The following is a 19673-nucleotide window of genomic DNA, read 5'->3' as shown; positions in this document are numbered from 1 at the left end:
TGGCTCAAGCCTGTAATCCCAGCACTTTGGGAGGCCGAGACGGGCGGATCATGAGGTCAGGAGATCGAGACCATCCTGGCTAACACGGTGAAACCCCGTCTCTACTAAAAAATACAAAAAACTAGCCGGGCGAAGTGGCAGGCGCCTGTAGTCCCAGCTACTTGGGAGGCTGAGGCAGGAGAATGGCGTGTACCCGGGAGGCGGAGCTTGCAGTGAGCTGAGATCCGGCCACTGCACTCCAGCCTGGGTGACAGAGCATGACTCCGTCTCAAAAAAAAAAAAAAAAAAAAAAAAAAAAAAAAAAAAAAGAAAACAACGGAAGAGACTTCAGATGGTAAGGTTTCTATTTAGTACTTATTTCAAGTTTAGGCCTCCTGAATGGTAGAGGTGGTGACAGGAAGATACCTGAAACCTTGGTTATATAATAAACTTCCTTCTATGACGGTGAGTCATTTCAGAATAGAAATGATGGAATAATTGGAAATCAAGTTGAAGGCTTAAACAAGTCTGCTGATATCAAACTGGGTTGGAGCAGCCCTGGAGCTATGGAAATAGAGGCATCTGGATGGAAGTTTGTATCCTGGGTTGGCACAGAGATTCCAGTTGAACCAAAACTCCATGAGGACCATGCCTAGTAGGTTCAGTAAATGATACTATCCATTAAAGAAGTTCTTGCCTGTGAACAAAGGCAGAAAGTTACCCGTCCAGATAAAGCGAATTATAAACTTGTGTGTAATCTGGCAAAGGCCTAACCCTCATATCCTACACCCTCCACTCTCATTCCAAGAGAGCCTGGGTAAACAGCCAGGGCTGGGTTTTCCTCTGGCTGCCAGATGGGGTTAAAAATCTGCTTCTCACCTTCTAGGCTGTAGCAGTGGGGAGTTAATATAAAAAGAAACAGTAAGATTTCAAAGGAAGAGGGACCACACCCATCTTCACAATAAAATGTCATTCTCAATCTAGAGCAGAGGCGCTCAAACATGGTACTGGAGATGCATCCCAAGTAATGTTTCTGGTTAGTGGTTTAAATACTGAGTTTTGTAAATGCTTTACTTTTAGTTTGATTAAATTACTGTAGATCACAAGGGTAGCTATACAACAAAGTCACTCTCAGATATTTGTATGCCTTCTTGAATGAGAAAAAGGCAGACTTTCAACTATTAGTACATAAGCATCTTTTGTTACGTGTCGTCATAGCTAAACGGTTGAATACTGCTCTTCTAGAGCAAGAAAAAGAGGGAGCCCCTGGGCAAAACAGAGCCTAGACAGAATGCGAGGGAAGAGATGAGATTTGTGGAGGTAAGCAGTGTCCCAAAACTGGGGGAAAAAGGAGCTTAGGAAATGTGACGCAAAGTGAACTAGGCAGGAGGCATGTACGTGAGGCTTTAGGAAGCAGGATTAACCCTCTGCATGTTCAAGTGGACATGCTGGTACTCAGTATTTATATTAGCACAGAGAAGGAGGCAGCAGAACAGTTAGACCACATTAAAGGCCAGTTCTTGTGGGGAGCAGGTTTATCTTTGGAGGTGGAGCTGGGTACCCTTCTCCTCAGTTACTCATGGGAAACTCGTTCCAAGGCCACATAGAAACTGTTCTTGTCATCTAGGCAATGCCAACCAATTGGTCCAATTTCACAGTCTGCGCAGACCAGAAACTTGATGTTGCCCACGTCCTTGGTGAAGCCCACATTCTCAAAAATGAACATGTCCTCAACCAGCCAGTGTTCCTGGAGGAGATCACCATCAGGATTGCTGCCGTCAGACAGAGCTGGCTTCTTTCTCATGGAGGGAAGGAAAAGCTGCAGTGGGAGAGAACATAAAGAATGCAGCAGTTGAACTGGCCCAGTTCCATCAACACCCCCATTCTAGGTACACTTCACATTGCTCCTTAGCAGGAATGACAAACTAAAAAAGAGAAGCCGTCTCGTTAAGCTGTAGACGATAATGCTGGGTGGCTCTTCTTTGCCTCTGGTCTCTGCCCTGATTCTTTTTTTTTTCTTTTTTGAGACAGATTATCCCACTGTCGCCTAGGCTGGAGTGCAGTGGCGTGATCTCAGCTCACTGCAACCTCCGCCTCCCGGGTTCACGCCATTCTTCTGCTTCAGCCTCCCGACTAGCTGGGACCACAGGCGCCCGCCACCAAGTCCGGCTAATTTTTTGTATTTTTTTTAGTAGACATGGGGTTTCACTGTTAGCCAGGATGGTCTCGATCTCCTGATCTCGTGACCTGCTTGCCTCGGCCTCCCAAAGTGCTGGGATTATAGGCGTGAACCTGATTCTTTTGTTTTGTTTTTTGAGACGAGTCTCGCTCTGTCGCCCAGGCTGGAGTGCAGTGGCGCGATCTTGGCTCACTGCAAGCTCCGCCTCCTGGGTTTACGCCATTCTCCTGCCTCAGCCTCCTGAGTAGCTGGGACTACAGGCGCCTGCCACCGCGCCCAGCTAATTTTTTGTATTTTTAGTAGAGACGGGGTTTCACCGTGGTCTCGATCTCCTGACCTTGTGATCCGCCCGCCTCGGCCTCCCAAAGTGCTGGGATTACAGGCGTGAGCCACCGCGCCCGGCCAATGAACCTGATTCTTAAGAGAAATGAAAGAGGGGCACCAGCTGGGTGGTCTGGGAACTCGGTCTCACTGCTGTCCTCAACATGGGCCCCACATGGTCCTAGTTTCCCTGGCTCATTATGCTTCAGACACACTGGCTTTCTTGCCTTCCTCAAACAGCATTAGTCTGTTCTGCCCTCAGATCTTGGCATGGCTAGCTGCTCCTCGGCAGTCAGCTCAAATGTAGCCTTCTTAGGAGGTCTTATCTAACCAAACAACCTGAATTAGCTTTACTTACTGCTCACTATATATATTTTTAAAATAGCTTGAGGTAAAACTGACATATGAACTGCACATATTTTAAATGCACATCAGCCTGGGCAACATAATGAGACCTAGTCTGTACAAAAAGCAATTTGAAAAAATTAGCCAGGGCTGGGCGCAGTGGTACATGCCTGTAATCCCAGCACTTTGGGAGGCTGAAGCAGGAGGATCGGCTGAGCTCAGGAGTTCAAGACCAGCCTAGGCAACGTAGTGAGACCCCTATCTCTACAAAAAACACAAAAATTAGTTGGCTGTGGTGGTGCACACCTGTAGTCCCAGCTGCTCACAGGGCTGAGGCAAGAGAATCGCTTGAGCCCAGGAGGTTGTTGAGGCTGCAGTGAGCTGAGATTGCACCACTGCTCTCCAGACTGGGCAACAGAGTGAGACTCTGTCTCAAAAAAAAAAAAAATTAGCTGGGCATGGTGGCAAGTGTCTGTAGTCCCAGCTACTCAGGAGGCTGAGGTGGGAGGCTCACTTGAGCCGGGGAGATTGAGATTGCAGTGAGCCACGATCATGCCACTGTACTCCAACCTGGGTGACAGAGTGAGATCCTGTCTCAAAAAGTAATAAAGTAAAACGCACAGTTTATTTCACTTTAGCACATGTATACCAGTGAAACCATTATCATAATCAAGATAATGAACACATTCATTTCCCCTGGAAGTCTCTTCATCATGCCACTCCTACTTGTTTACTTATTGCTTATTTTCTGAAATTACTGTATTAATTTATTGGCTTATTTACCACGTGTCTACCTCCAATAGAATATCAGCTCCTGGAAAGCAAGGAGCTTACCTTGTTCATTACTCGATCTCTAGTGCTTAGAATAGCAACTGGTATACAGCAGGATCTCAATGATTTGTTAAGAGAACGAGCATAGAATATCTAGCTTTGATCTATTCCATCACTGTTAGGGATATACTAGATTTATCTTATAAAAAGGAAAATCTAGTTCTACAATTTGGAATTATCAGCTCTAGGATGCTTGTACCCTCCAACCTATATGACTTCTCAATCATTAGGAGAAGGCCTCTGGCACACACAAAATTGCTTTAATTTCTTCCATATGGATAGTGTATATACTCTTAGCTGTCCCAGACTACTGCAAAATATCATGCCAGCCAAGTTTGCTACTCCTCTGCTCCTCATACGGCTGCTGTCATATCACTTATTTCCCATTTCCCACCCCATGATATACTTTTTTGGTTTTTTGTAATTAAAGACGGGGTTTCTCCACATTGCCCAGGCTGGGTTTGAACTCCTGGGCTCAAGCAATCCTCCAGCCTCAGTCTCCCAAGTAACTGGGGTTACAGTGCAAGCCACTGTGTAATACTGCTACTCCACTCATTCTTTATGCCTCATGTTCAAGGTGTCCTTAACACTTTGTTCTACCTTAAACAAAAACAGGAACAAGTAGAGGCAAAGAGAGTTAGGAATCAAAATTAAGGAACCGGGAAACCTGAATTCTGGTCTCATCTGTAACTTTCTGTGGGCCTCAATTTTACTATATATATTTCTGTCTTATCCCCTCTACTGTAGGAATGAAATCTCACACATCTTCACATAGACGGAGTAAACTTCAGTGGACTAGTTAAGACATCTAACCAATCAACCAAGAATTTGATGTGTCCAACAAAACAAAAGGAAAACTGACTAAAGCATGAGTGTTCAGGAGGTGCCCGACAAAAGACCACCACCTTCCCTCTCTCAGTTCCCACTTGTGGCACAAAGCGTCACCTGTCCAGTTGTCTCTCCTTTGATCTGTAATTTAAAAGTACTACCATAATTAACAATCCATTCAAGACATCATATTGGGTCCTGTTTGCTCTATTCCTCAACATTCCCATTTCAACTTAGACCCTCTCAGTCAGGCCCACAAGAGTATATCCATATATATGCATATGTATGTGCATCTCTGCCTGGATCTCAACCTATTTACTGCAATGCCAAGGACAACTGCTAGGGCCAGGAGATAGCTATAACACCTGGCATATAATGAGGCTTTCTGCATAGGCTACTGGGAGTGGCAACAAAAAAATTAGTGATTTGAGGCAAACTCAACTTGGTGTGAAGTTGCCAGTGAGATCCCTAACCAGATGGGTTACCTTTGTTCTGTCAGGACCCCAGCGAATCCTGGACAGCCTCTTTAGAAACAGACTGAACACCACAACTCAGTGAGACTGCTGATATACTACTAACAGCACCCTTTTAAAAACAAAATACTACCTTTCTCATTGTAAAAATACATTTTCATTATAGAAAACTTGGCAAGCATGCTATAATATAGATGAGAATAAAAACTGTTACAATACAGAGTACACTTCTGTTAACTTTTTTGTAATTTTTCCCCTTCTGGGAGTTACTTGTGGTGGTTTCAAAACACATCCGAAAATTCTCTGATAATCCTTCCACCTAGAGTGGAGTCCATACCCCTCTCCTTTGGTCTGGGCAGGCCATGGTGATTGCTTGATGAATGTATGTGGTGGTAGTGACAGGCTGGTTAGAAAATGGCATGCAACTTTTGCCATTTCTCATGGGACACTTGTGCTGGGAGCCTTCAGTCACTGTGTCGTAAGTCCGGCTATCCTGAGGGTGCCATGTAGAGATCAGGCTGGAGGGGGGGTCCATGTAGGGACAGAGGTGGCCCCAAATCCTGTTCCAGTGCTCAGGTGTGTGAGCCCTCCCAGCCCACAGGCAGACGCGTGACGGAATGACCTTTCTGACTGCCATCACATCAGAGACCCCCAGTGAGAACTGCCTGGCTAAACCCAGTCGAACCCTAAACTCCTGAGCAAAATATATCACTGTTTGGGTTGGGCACAGTGGCTCACACCTGTAATCCCAGCACTTTGGGAGGCCAAGGTGGCCGGATCATCTGAGGTCAGGAGTTCAAGACCAGCCTGGCCAACATGGTGAAACCCCCATCTCTATTAAAAAATGCAAAACATTAGCTGGGCATGGTGGGGGCACCTGTAATCCCAGCTACTTGGGAGGCTGAGGCTGGAGAATTGCTTGAACCCGGGAGACAGAGATTAGGTGAGCAGAGATCGTGCCACTGCACTCCAGCCTTTTTTTTGTTTTTTTGTTTTGTTTGAGACGGAGTAAGACAGCATCCCTGGCTTCTACCCACTAGATGCCAGTAGCACACCTCCCTCATTCTGACAACCAAAAATGTCTCCAGATATTGCTAAATGTCCTCTGGAGAGTGTGGGAGGAATCGAGAAACATACTGCTTTAGACTAAAGTACTCTGGAACATAAGATACAGTAAGTGCTAGGCCCTGGATCACCTCAAAGGTAGGACTGGCAGTCTAGTTCTCCAATTGTTCCCATCTGCAGGCTACTAGGCTATTCCACTGTGTGGAGTGAGAGAGAAAGCTGTAGGCCACCTCTAACCAGACTCCGTGCATACCTTTCTCCAGGCTTAAGGGCTGAGAGTGCTCCTTTAACACCTGCGGAGATGATTAACAGCCCTGCTGTAATTGCCCTAATGGTGGTTTATCTGCAATATGTCACAGTGATGACAAAAAAAAGAGCTACCCCAAACCTTTACGGGGTTTACCCCAAAGCTTTAGTTAAGGAGCTCGGCATCTCAGAAGCTGCCTGTTCTAAGGATGGAACTGTTTTTCCCCACCTTAAAATGTGTGACACAGAGCAGGGAAAGGACTAATAAATAACTGGTTAGAATCTTCCATGAAATTTTCTACTTTCTATTTACATCACGTCCTAGAAGTTATATTTTTGCTGAAATTAGTATTTGAGAAAAGAAAGGAGAAAACAATTAGGACTGAGAGTAAGGAGAACACTGGGTTGGATTACAGCTGAGTTGTTCGAGTCCAGAAAAAGGGATAGGATTCTTCCAACAATTCTTTCTCAAGAAATAGGAAATTTCCAGAAATACTAAAGCCATTGTTAAAAAACACAACAACAACAAAAAAACACCTTTTTGCGTTTTTAAAAGAGGGAAAACATTTTAAAACACACAAAATGCATTAAAGAAAATTCTTAGGCCTCTTTCTAGAATAGGGGCCACTGTGTTAGTTGAGAAACAAAAATAAATGTAACATATATAATTTAATTTGCTCACACAGTTTTTGGCAGATCAGTTTAAAATAGTATCAAACAAGAATTAAGAATTTTGGCTGGTTGGAAGCTGCAGTGAGCCATACTTGTGACGGAGCACAACAGGGAATGGGGAGGGAAGAGGAGGGGAGGAGGGAAGAGGAGGGGAGAAGGGAAGGGGAGAAAGGAAGGGGGGAACGGAGGGGAGGGCAAGGGAGAGGACGGGAGGGGAGGGGGACGGGAAGGGAGGGCAGGGCAGAAGGTAGGTCCTGTGGGGCGCAGCAGCTCACCTGGCCTACATGCTGAAACCCCATCTCTACTAAAAACACAAAAATTAGCTGGGCATGGTGGCATGCACCTGTAATCCCAGCTACTTGGGAAGCTGAGGTAGGACAATCACTTGAACCCGGGAGGCAGAGGTTGCAGTGAGCTGAGATCGTGCCACTACACTCCAGCCTAGACAAGAATGAGACTCCTCTCAAAAACAAAACAAAACAAAACAAAAGAAAGATCCTGGCCAGGCCCGGTGGCTCATACTTGTAATCCCACCACTTTGGGAGGCCAAGGTGGATGAATCACTTGAGCCCAGGAGTTGGAGACCAATACAGTGAGTGCGTCTATGTTTTTTCTGTTTTTTTTTTTTTTTTTTTTGGTGGTGGTTGTTGTTTTGTTTTTTGAGATGGACTCTTGCTCTGTCACCCAGGCTGGAGTGCAGTGGTGCAATCTTGGCCTACTGCAACCTCTGCCTCCTGGGTTCAAGCGATTCTTGTGCCTCAGCCTCCCGAGTAGCTGGGATTACAGGTGCCCACCAACACGCCCAGATAATTTTTGTATTTTTAGTAGAGCTGGGATTTCACCATGTCCGCCAAGCCAGTGTTGAACTCCTGACTTCAAGTGATCCGCCCAACTCAGCTTCCCAAAGAGCTGGGATTACAGGCGTGGGCTATGTTTTTTGTTTTTTGTTTTTAAGAAAAAAAAATGAAGAATTTTAAAACAAACTATAAACTCCATTTAGAAGTCTCTTAATTTATGTCAGTTGATAAATTTAGACAAAACCTTGCCATGGAAAAGATGGGAATTAACCTATACATACTACATACTAGGCACAGTGCTAAGTGCTTTTATATAAATTCTTCCATCTATCATCATCTTCATTTTACAACAAGCTTGTCCAACCCGCGGCCGGCATACGGCTCAGAACGGCTTTGAATGCGGCCAACACAAATTTGGAAACTTTCTTAAAACATCACGAGATTTTTTTTTTGCAATTTTTTTTTTTAGCTCATCAGCTATCGTTAGTATATTTTGTGTGGCCCAAGACAAACCTTCCAATATGGCTCAGGGAAGCCAAAAGACTGCACACCCCTCTTTTACACAATAAGCAACCTGCATCTTATGGAGGTTAACTTTTTTTTTTTTTTTTTTTGAGATGGAGTCTCTCTCTGTCGCCCAGGCTGGAGTGCAGTGACTCAATCTCGGCTCCCAGGTTCAAGCGATTCTCCTGCCTCAGCCTCCCGAGTAGCTGGGATTCCAGGCGTGTGCCACCACGCCCAGCTAATTTTTGTATTTTTTTTAGTAGAGATGGGATTTTGCCATGTTGGTCAGGCTGGTCTCGCACTCCTGCCCTCAGGTGTTCCGCCCGCCTAAGCCTCCCAAAGTGCTGGGATTACAGGCATGCCGCGCCCAGCCTAACTCTTTGAATGTTAATGAATGGTAAAGTCAGGACTCAATTCCATGTATGTTTTAATTCCAAGATCCATGTTCTTTCCATTGACTCCATAACGCTACTAACTTCGTAAAATTAATTGAGAACTCTAACTCCCAAACCTTGGAAGCCTTAAAAGAACCCCGGGACCTCCACCAATCTCTAGATCAAAAGTCATCAAAATACCTACAAAACAACATAGATTCCTTTTTTTCCTCCTTTGATGGAAGGCTGTTTTGGAGGAATGGGTGCTTCTTGCTCTTCTACTAGACTTTACACTTCACGATCTGTTCAACCACATGGAATAATAAAATGGTCTGCATATTTTTAGAAATAATTTTGAATGATAGGATGTTCCTATGGTTGAAATAACATATTTGCACTTCAACACAAAGTTTACCGAAATAAAATTTTTTTTCAACGTTCTCACTTGCGATGATGGTGGTAGGAAGGATATTAAAATCCCTAAACTGACGGGAAATAGTTTTTCTTCGAAATTTACTTCCAGGACGTCAGGGATCTAAGCACTTCAAATATGATTCATCTGGAAAACCAGAGGCTTCCAGTGCCTCGGTAAAGTGGATTGGTTACCAGGGTTATTTTGCCGCGTCCCCTACACCAGTTGTTTCTGGGGCTCCTCTGTGGAGCAGACAGGTGCCTGTCATAAATAAGATGGTGAATTCAGGACTGGCGGGTGGAGTATGAAGTGGGACAGGAACCCGGCCACACTCGCGGTGAGCCGCGGCCGACAGGTACCTGCCGGGTCTCCTGCAAGCCGGCGGGAGCTCCGGAAGCCGGAATGGGGCGCCTCCCTTCCACGCGCCCGCGGAGCAGCGGCCCTGGACGGCGGCGGAGCGCACGGCCCGCGCTCGAAGCCGCTCCAGGGGCGAAGGGCCGGGTGGCCCAGGGAAGGGTTCCCGCGGCAAAAGACGCCGGGGCGGGACCACGTTCCCTCCCTGGCCTCTGGCGGCCCCAGGGGCGGAGCCTCGCCGAGCGGAGGCCCGAGGGGCGGGGCTTAAGGCCGCGCGAGGAGGGCGCGGTCTCCGGAAATTGAGGAGCCGGGATTCAGATACTGCCCGTGGCAGCTCGTCCGGGAGACTGCGGGTGTAAACGGCCTCCAACCTGCCTCCCTACCTGTCGGCGAGAGAAGAGAGCGGTCCCTGGCTGCAGCACCCGGGAGCCGCAACGCTGGCACAGCACCGCCTTCCGGTTTCGGCCCTCGGCTGACACTAACTCGCTCAGCTGCTCCGCTGGTTCCATTGCCGCTGCCGCCACAAGCTCCTCAGCCACGGCTGCGCAGGCGCTGTTTCTGCTGGCTCGTTCTTCACTGCGCTGGCGCGGCTTGGCGTGAAGCGGACGGTCACCACGTCTCTGCGCAGGCGCCCGCTTCCCCGCTCTGGATTCTACTGCGCAAGCGCCTTCATTCATTGCCTAACCTGAGTGGTTAGGTGTCGGCAGGCTTTGTGACAGGGACACTTCTTGGGACCAGTGACATATCTCCATACCCACCTGGCCACTGGGCTTCACTTAATATTAAAACCTGTTGACCTGTTTAGTTTTCTGAGATCTGAATTTAGTCTCCTGAATGGGGACATTATTGGAGGCAATGTGAAGGTAATCTGGGTCGGACTTCCCATCAAGTTTTAGCCACACTAGCTTCTTAAACTACTTAGAGGGGCATGTATCTTTTCGGTATTGGAAAAAGATGCATGGAAGCTTTAATTGCTGGTCTCTTCTACTCATTGTGACCATTTACTATGCGGCAAAATGTCAAAGCGCCTTTAGAAACTTACCACATCATCACAGTTTCCTTACGGAATCGGCACTCTTGTGCAGGAAATGAGAAAGGTAAAGATCAGAAAGGTTGCAGCACAACTCTAAAGCCGCTGCTCTTCATTAACTAGGATTGTCAGGAAGGCAAGATTATTTCAGACAGAATAGTATTATATATGAACAAAGGTGAGAACAAATTTAGGAATGGTTAGTAGACCACTGTGGCTGATCCACATTACATCTGGGGAGAAGCGGTAGTAGAGGTAGGTAAGATCAGGAAGGTAGAGTGGACTCAGAGCTCCATGGATGTAATGTCATGCTAAGGAATTTAACATTAATAACATGAACAATGGGAATCTGTGGAATTTTAGGCCAGAAATAACTGTTCGATATTTACTGTCTGATGTTAAGTACTGTAATGATCCTATCTGTGCTTCAGAGAGACAACCTATGACTAAATGGAAAGGATTGAAGAGAGGAAAAAGAGTAGAGGTAAGGATATCAGTGGCTATTACCTTGAGTCTAGCTGAGAAAGGCCCTGAAGCTAGCAGAGGGAACAAAGATATGGGAATGGACTCGGAACAATTAAAATTGTACAGAACTTAGAAACTAGCTGGATGTCTGTGTTGTGATGGGGGTGACACAAAGCAACTGCTGGTTTTCCTGGGTTAGATGACTAAGTAGCTGGTTGCCAATTATGGGAGCTTGAAAAAATAAGATGAACCACCAGATTAGGGGTATCTCTGTGTATATATGTGAGCACGTGAAAGTGTACGATTGTGGAAAGAGTGAAAAAGGAGCTCTAAGTTTTACATGTTGATCTTTCTGTAGAACATTCCATCGTAGCTTCAGTGTATGAACTACTTGTGAAGTTGGTCTGAAACTCATTAGCACTGAAGACAGCATGGGAGCCATCAGTCCTTCACCCTCCCCTGGATTTATTCCTGAGATAGGAAAAGCCACGTTTTATAGGCTGTGGTTTAATTAGCAGGCGCAATCCATCTGCCAAAGTTGGCAGGTATCTTTAAGGAAAATAACTTCCTCATGTGGTTGCTCCTCCCTTTTGCTCTGGAAGCATCAGGATTGTTGCAGTTTTGCAGGCCTTCTGCATAGCTGTTTATATATCACATGCCATAATTCAAATCAAATGGAAAAAAGGACTAGTGTGACTGAAACCCTAAAATTCAAGTGGGTGTTAAGTGAATTCAAGATGTCTCTTCTTTGTTCCTTTGGTTTTCAAGTAACTCCAAGCATGAGAGGGAATAATGAATACAGCGAATCAGGAAAATATTTTACTGAAGAGGATCTCCAAAGTGTAAAGTGGCTACCTCTTACCTGTGTCTAACAGAGAAATAGCGGAACTAGCTGGCAAACACACAAGATGAACAGGTTGAAGAGACGGGAACTATGGCTGATCCCTACATCTTTCCCTCCCAAATATCTGCTAAAGGCAATGCTGGTTAGCCACAAACTCTCGGCACTTGACACCAATGATTTTTAATATTTTCTTAAAAAAATACAAAGGAAATTAACTCTGTAGGTCAATACAATTCAAGGAAAGAGGGGAAAATGGAATTTCAGAGCAAAGATTGTTTAGGTTATCACATTCCCACACTCCCAATACCCATAAAACAAGAATTTCACTCCATGACACGGAGGAACATTGAATGATAGCTCAGAAATGCTGCTAGCTGAGGTACTGAAACTAACAAAAGGATTTTGGTTGTCCTTGATTATTCTGTCCTATGATGAATAAAATCTACACTAAAGGACAGGTAAAGAAAACTTATACCAGAAAAAAAGACCAAATGTACCAAACACAGCAGTACAAACCACTCCTTGGCAGAAGTGTGCTTCTAAAAGAACGGGGCAGCAATCAGGTAGCTGAACTACTAGGCTACTGTCACTCCCAGCCCATCCCCAAATAAATAGTGTGGAAGTGTAATAGTGTAGTAGTATTTGATTCAACAAAGAAAGGCTTTCACCCCCATTCAAGGCAAACATTGCCATGGCTAGATAAGCCCTGGCAGGTAATAAGACGACTGTAAAATCACAGGTACTTCTAGTTTATCCCCAGTTATAGTGAACTCCCACATTGATGTCATCTTCTCTCATCCCAACATTTGTTCACTCTTTTATGCTGTCTCCAGTGCGAAAGACCTTGGGGAAATAAAAAGATCCTTCAAATAATATACCCTTCTCAGTCTTCCAGGTTATGTCATACTTCAGTGCTGTTCTAGGTTCACTCACATTCCATCACATTGAGTTTAATTCACTTATTCTAACTTCAATTCTGATATACAAACCCTGACCTCCAAAAGAAGTGTCAGATGAGTCTCTCTCTCCCTTGCCCCCAAAGTTTTGTGGGGCTCTCCCTTTGGTTTCCCTCTACAATGGAACTGTGTTGCCCCTAGCTACCTGTAGATGAGAAAATGTAGTTGTTGCTGGAAAAAAAAGAAAAAAAAAAGACTTGGATTTTACCAAGCTTACTTAAATTGGTATCTTTCCAATCATCTAGGCTGGATATTACCCACATCTAGTAGGCTATACTCACCTTGCAACATATGAGGCACAACATACATATAGTACACCAAGCACGTGGTAAGTTAGAAATGACAGGAAAATGCTCCCCAAAGCAGTGGGAAAGGCAATGTGGTCTCTCACATCCATTCAATGTGCATTCTTTTCTCTGGAGTATCTGTTACCCACCCTTCTCAGGAGCAAGACCCAGGACGAGGGGGAGTATGTGTCAAATAAGTACAATCATCACTGCACTGGTGCCTGTAATCAACCTGTGCACATAGTGAGAAACAGACATTCTGGAAAGGATTCTTGATTCTCCCACTAACTGTCCACTGGACTGGAATAGCTCTGGATGGTGCTCCAACAATGGTCACTTCTCACGGAGAACACACACACCAGCATCACAGCGCTGGGTTCCCATGGATGTCACGACTTCCCAGCTGTCGATGATAGGGTCATAACATTCAATGCTACTTAGCAGGGAATTACCATCATATCTGAGTGGGAAAGAAGCAAAAGAAAGAAATGAGTCAGTTGCATGCAGTGGCACGTGCCTGTAATCCCAACTATGCAGGAGGCTGAGGTAAGAGGATTGCTTAAGTCCAGGAGGGAATTTGAGAACAGCCTAGGCAACATGGTGAGACCCCGTCTCAATAAAATTTAAAGAAAGAAAGAAATTCGCCTTCTATTCCTTTCCACACAAGTCCTTCATTAAGGCTGCCACTGGAGGCCAGGCATGGTGACTCTCGCCTGTAATCCTAGCACTTTAGGAGGCTGAGGTGGGAGGACTGCTTAAGCCCAGGAGTTGGAGACCAGCCTAGGCAACATAAAAAACTAGTCTGGCACAGTGGCATGCACCTGTGGTCCCAGCTACTCTACTCAGACTCCAGCCTGGGTGACAGAGCAAGACTCTGTCTCTAAAAACCAAAAAAAATCTAATAAAAAATATCAGGTTGCCACTGGAGATATCTACCCCTACCCAAGTCTTGTCTCCATCCAAAAATGAGGATCAGATCACATAGACTCTTGGCTCTGGCTACATATTGAGTCTGGATTAGTTTCTAAATCCTCACCCTGCAATTGCATAGAGTCTCCCCCGAAGCACTGTGGCCCCTACATAGCATCGTGGAGTGGTCATACTGGTGACAGTTGTCCAGGAATCAGTGCGAATGTTGTATGCTTCAACGGAAGAAAGGTGGGCTGTACCATCAAATCCCCCCACCACATAAATATGGTCATTCAGCAGGGCTACTCCTGCACCTGGGGAAAATGAAGGCATTAGCAAACGAATGGTACTAAGCCTAGAATCTGAATTACAGAAATAAACTATCGTCACTAATGACTAGCTGAGTTCTAGAGTAGATGAGAGATATGGACTGGGTCCATACGGGCCTAGAATAATCTAGTCCAGCACAAGTTATTCCACCTATAAACCCTTTGGCTTGGACTTGAAATGATAAAAGGTAAGTAACAATTGTTCTCCTTACTTTCATTAACTCAGAGCCCAACCCTTCTAATTAGGAGAAAGGGAGGAAGAGAAAAAAAAGGCAGCAATAAAGGTTGATGGAGGGAAAGGAGTTGTGATTATGCTTCTGAAGCAATTTTTACCCAGAATAAGTAAACCAGAACGGCACAGTGTTTTCTCCTTTTCTACATCCCAGCCTGCTCCACTTCAAAAAGTTCTCGGTGAAGGTAAGTAGCTACTCTTTTGTCCTTATGCATTAGAGACTTTATTTAACATTTATTTAACATGTACTACACAGACAAAATTGTACTAGATATTCTAAAAAGTAGGGAGAGAACAAAGACATGAAGGCTTTTGCTTACAAATGTATAATCTAGTTGTTAAGTATCAACTGTCTTTATCTTCACTAATATTTAGAGAAAACAGAGATAAGGAGGAGAGCAGAATCTCATTTTTACATTAATCTACAGTTTGCCCCATGCACCACCATTATATATGCAAATGTCTGACAGTACCATCTATTGTCCCTTCCCTCAGATCTAGTCTTACCAGAACGCTTGGTGGCCATTGGTGTAACATTAGTCCAATGTCCTGTATGAGGGTCATATTTCTCAACGGAATTTAAGATATTCAAGCCGTCATATCCTCCTGGAAGACAGAGATCATTCCAGAAAGAGTGGTAAATCCTCATGCCCATTTCTGGTCGGTCTTTCTCTGAGTGCTTCAACTAACTATTTTAGTTTCAATTTTCCCCCAAGAGTTCCATAAGAGAAATCTGACAGTACCCTACTTTCTGCTTATAAGAAAAAGATAATCCCAATTAATGGAAAATATATTAACACACACCAGGGTTTTAGTTGAAGGGAAGTCTATGAACTTCATCCTAGTAAAAAGGAATCCTTACTCACAGTCCACTACCCATTGAGTTCTCTCCCATTCCTGCATCCCAGACTCGATACCTAGACAGTAGATCACTCCGCTGGCCACTACGAGTCCGGCACCTTCCCGAGCTGTCTGCATATCTCCCAGCATGCTCCATTGGTCAATGTTTGGATCATACCGCTCCATACTGGTGTGACGCCTGCTTCCGTCAAAGCCCCCAGAGACATAGATCATATCTGCTCAGAATAAACAAATTACAGACTATTAGAGAATGACAGATTTCTAAGAACTCTTTCCTCTACAAATTTTCCAAGGATTCTTTAAAAGTCTGGGAGCAAAAACAAAGTATTTTTTAATGAGATAAGTCAATTAAGTTTTATAGACAAGGAAGACATCCAAAAAGAATGGGGTAAAATAAAATCCTTAAAAGCATTCAAAGACCACCTGGGAGTTTGCAAAAATACAACTAGTGCCAATTCCCCACCTAGCACGTTGGAACTTGATTTGCCAACTTTGTAGTCAGTACTGAAACATCCATGAATATCGAACAGCTTCTATTACACTGATATTTCTGAAAGCAAAAAGGAATATTTGTCAGCTGGGCACAGTGGCTCACACCTGTAATCCCAGCACCTTGGGAGGCCAAGGCGGGTGAATCACTTGAGCTCAGGAGTAAGACATCAGCCTGGGCAACATGGCGAAACCCTGTCTCTACTAAACATACAAAAAAATAGCTGGGCATGGTGGTGCATGCCTATAGTCCCAGCTACTCAGGAAGCTGAGGTGGGAGGATTGCTTGAGCTTGGGGAGGTTGAGGCTGCAGTGAGCCGTGATCGTGCCACTGCACTCCAGCCTGGGCAACAAAGAGAGACCCTATCTCAAATAATAGTAACATTTGACCTTAATTTTTTCTCCATATTTCATGCTCCTGCCAGACAACAGGAGAGGTTAAAAACCCTGGTCCAGCCACAGTAAGATGGAAATAATTGCCCTGCACATCCAGCCTACCTCCCAGGGTGGTGGCTCCAGCAAGACCTCGTCGGACATTCATAGGGGCCACAGAATACCAGACCCCATCCTCATCTGCTGTGTAGTCTAGACATTCCACTGAACTAAGGCGGGAACGGCCATCATAGCCACCAATGACGTAGATCCGGTCATGTAGGGACACTGAGGCCACATAACGTCTCTTACGAGTGATGCTCTATGGATTTGGAGAGAAGAGGTACAGAGCATTTCAGTTAGGCAAGTTTTAGGCCTTACCTTTTGCTATCTTCCCTGTTGCATCTGCACACCTCTATGCTTCTTCACCTGTTATCATGAACCCTCCCTGAGTGGTTCATCCTCAAGTGGCTCCCAAATAGCTATCTACTGAATGAAATGCTTGTGGTGCTCTTAAAGATACAAGCTTTCTGCACATCTGCCTCTTTCCAAGGCTTCCAAAAGATTTAACAGCCTTCTGTTATCCAGTATCTGACTCCTTTCTTTTCCATAAGGCACTGGGCTAAGAGACTGATATCCTTCCATAAAGTGGAAAAGTATTCCCACACTGCTAATCAAAGGGCCAGGATTTATTACAAGAACCTTAAAAGGTAGGAGGGTTGGATTTCCATGTTTTCTTAGAAAGTACTATTGTTCATTCAGCACTGAAAGAGACATGCTGAGGAAGACAGATACAAACTTTTTTTTTTTTTCCTGAGTTGGGATCTCACTGTCACCCAGGCTGGAGTGCAGTGGCACAATCACAGCTCACTGCAACCTCGAACTCCTGGGCTCAAGCAATCCTCTGCCACAGCCTCCCAAGTAGCTAAGGACTACAGGCATGCACCACCATGCCTGGCTAATTTTTTTGTTTACTTTTTTGTAGAGACAGAGTCTCACCATATTGCCCAGGCTGGTCTTGAACTCCTGGCCTCAAGGGATCCTCCCATCTCAGCTTCCCAAAGGGCTGGGATTACAGGTGTGAGCTACCACGCCCAGCCCAAACTTAGCTCAACTGAACACTAGGTTCAATTACACACAATTTAACATTCAGTTCAGTTTAACACAGCATGACCAATGAAATGTGCTGGGAATTATACAGACAGCTTGGAAAGGCACCTAACTAGTGGTGGCCATCTGAGTTTACCTTGACACAGGGCCACTGACATTACTAAGGCATAATCTTCTAATCTAAACAGTTAAAAACTGTTTAGTGAGTACCTACTATGTGCACAAGACTGCTGTAAGAAACATGATCCTGTTATTAGGCTTTTCTACTCTTAAGGCTGGATTAGCTACGATCTGGAGCCAGAGACTAAGGACATTTAAGCTCCCTCCCAACGAATGGCTTTTCTACTCCTAAGGCTGGATTAGCTATGATCTGGACCCAGAGACTGAGGACATTTAAGCTCCCTCCCAACGAATGGTTTCACCATTATTTACTGGCAAAAAGCTCCACTCCTGAGTCTTGGGGTCGTATTTCTCTACCACGTCGATGGGAGACTGCTGGCTTCCGAAGCCCCCAACCACCAAAAGCACTTCATTGGCTCCTGAAGACAAAGGCAGAAAAAAGATGGGTTAGTTCAGCATCCCTGGATGGGTAACTAGTCACAGGGAAGTGTCAACAGAAACAGTTCTAGGATGTCTTGTTTTATGTGACTGAGGGATGCAATCTGAAATGGGAGATAATCATAAGGCTGTCGAATGGGGAGTTATTTCTCCTTGAGGCTGTAGCTCTCAAGTCTCTGAAACTTAAATTTCTGGACAACATTAAAACTCTAGAAAGCAAACTTCAACATGACACTGCACCATTTCTTTTTTTTTTTTTTTTTTGGAGACAGAGTTTCACTCTTGTTGCCCAAGCTGGAGTGCAATGGCACAATCTCGGCTCACCACAACCTCCACCTCCTGGGCTCAAGTGATTCTCCTGCCTCAGCCTCCCAAGTAGCTGGGATTACAGGCATATGCCACCATGCCTGGCTAATTTTGTATTTTTAGCAGAGATGGGGTTTCTCCACGTTGGTCAGGCTGGTCCTGAACTCCCGACCTCAGGTGATCTGCCAGCCTCAACCTCCCAAAGTGCTGGGATTACAGGCGTGAGCCACCGTGCCCGGCAACACTGCACCATTTCAACCTATTGAGATGACTGGCTGACATAATACTTGAGGTCTTAAGTGCAGGTGAGAGGCTAAAGGCACTCTCTGCACTTCTCAGCCTGAAAAAACCCAAATTGGGAGGGTTTTTTTGTTGTAATAGGGAAAGAACTCTCCTAACCTTGTCACAAAAAAAAGCTGCATGTTGAAACTTAGGATCCAAGTGATGGATTTAAAGTCTCTTTTTCTGAATTGAGAAAGGGTCTCGCTATATTGCCCAGGCTGATCTCAAACTCCTAGCCTAAAGTGATTCTCCTGCCTCAGCCTCCCAAAGTGCTGGGATTACAGGAATGAGCCACTGTGCCTGGCCTAAAATCTCTTTTTCATGAACATTTCCTTCTCCAATGTAGTCAACTATATGATCATATTCCCTGCCAATTCATCAAAACCACAAGGCAACAAAAGACTAGAGTTTTAAAGGAAAAGTCTTTTTCTCTATTTTCCCAAAGAAGCTATTCTGACAGCCTTTATATCTTCCCCTTCCCCTAAGGCCTTACTCTGATAAAATACTTCCTACCCTGGCTCTTGGAGACAGGGTCTTGCTATATTGCCCAGGCTGGTCTCAAACTCCTGGCCTCAAGCGATATTTCTGCCTTGGCCTACCAAGTAGCTGGGGTTACAGGTATGAGCCACAGCACCTGGCTTGGCTTTTTTCAAAGAGCAAAGTCTCTTTGAGAAAATCCCCTGTGCATGTGCTCCATTAGAACTCATGGAGAGAACAGTTAGCTGGAGCTTTGGAAAATTCAATCACTAGGAAGCATCTAGGAGACCAAAGTGATCTTACAAGTAACCTGGACTTGAAAGAGCAAATGTAGTACCTTGAAGCTGACAGGAAACACAGATAAACACCTAATGAAGTAATGGATTTGACAATTATCATCAATTGCTGGGCTAGAATCATTATTTCAAAAGCTAACATATTACTATGAGACATTGTGTGCTTCCTAATGGTGATGAATAGGAAGGACCACACTACCATCTAATGAGTCTTTTTCCTAAAAAATTGAGGCTGACTCTTAACAACCCTCTAGTCCAACCACTAGTTTACAGGCAATACATAGGAGAAGAACATGTTAAATGACAGTATAAAGATGCCAACAGCAGAGTCCAGAATGTGGGAAATTCTACAGGTCGAATAGCTTGTTTTCTTCAAGAAATAAATTGATTAGTAAAAACCAAAACAGGATGGAAACACTTTGTATTAAAAAGAGACTGAAAAGAGACATGAAATCACTAGCAACGTGTGGACTTTGTCTGGCTCCTGATT

At 44.8% G+C, this 19673-nt stretch overlaps 3 protein-coding genes across 6 annotated transcripts in view; 1 reads left to right on the top strand and 2 right to left on the bottom strand.

Moving 5' to 3' along the window:
- The window catches only part of TMEM183A (transmembrane protein 183A), a 604310-nt gene that overhangs the window by 400840 nt on the left and 183797 nt on the right, over positions 1-19673 (top strand). The gene's annotated exons all lie outside the window — the stretch shown is intronic.
- RABIF (RAB interacting factor) lies at positions 1010-10346 on the bottom strand. The gene is made up of 2 exons (XM_050764633.1): positions 9764-10346; positions 1010-1798 (listed from the first exon to the last, which is right to left on the bottom strand). Exons 1-2 carry the CDS (start codon positions 10055-10057, stop codon positions 1553-1555), a joined length of 540 nt encoding a protein of 179 aa, XP_050620590.1. The 5' UTR covers positions 10058-10346; the 3' UTR covers positions 1010-1552.
- Positions 11884-19673, bottom strand: part of KLHL12 (kelch like family member 12) — a 39319-nt gene continuing 31529 nt past the window's right edge. For all 4 annotated transcript variants that reach the window (XM_050763572.1, XM_050763580.1, XM_050763590.1 and 1 more), the window contains 6 exons: positions 17697-17803; positions 16281-16476; positions 15350-15508; positions 14940-15038; positions 13999-14185; positions 11884-13422 (listed from right to left, as the gene is read on the bottom strand). In XM_050763572.1, coding sequence (XP_050619529.1) covers positions 13296-13422; positions 13999-14185; positions 14940-15038; positions 15350-15508; positions 16281-16476; positions 17697-17803 — 875 coding nt within the window. In that variant the 3' untranslated portion in view covers positions 11884-13295. The remainder of the gene's footprint in view (positions 13423-13998; positions 14186-14939; positions 15039-15349; positions 15509-16280; positions 16477-17696; positions 17804-19673) is intronic.

This window comes from Macaca thibetana, chromosome 1 (genome assembly GCF_024542745.1).
Source record: "Macaca thibetana thibetana isolate TM-01 chromosome 1, ASM2454274v1, whole genome shotgun sequence".
In the NCBI taxonomy this organism is placed as follows: domain Eukaryota; kingdom Metazoa; phylum Chordata; class Mammalia; order Primates; family Cercopithecidae; genus Macaca; species Macaca thibetana.
Note: the sequence above shows the minus strand (reverse complement) of the source record. Positions and strands in the feature narration are given on the sequence as shown.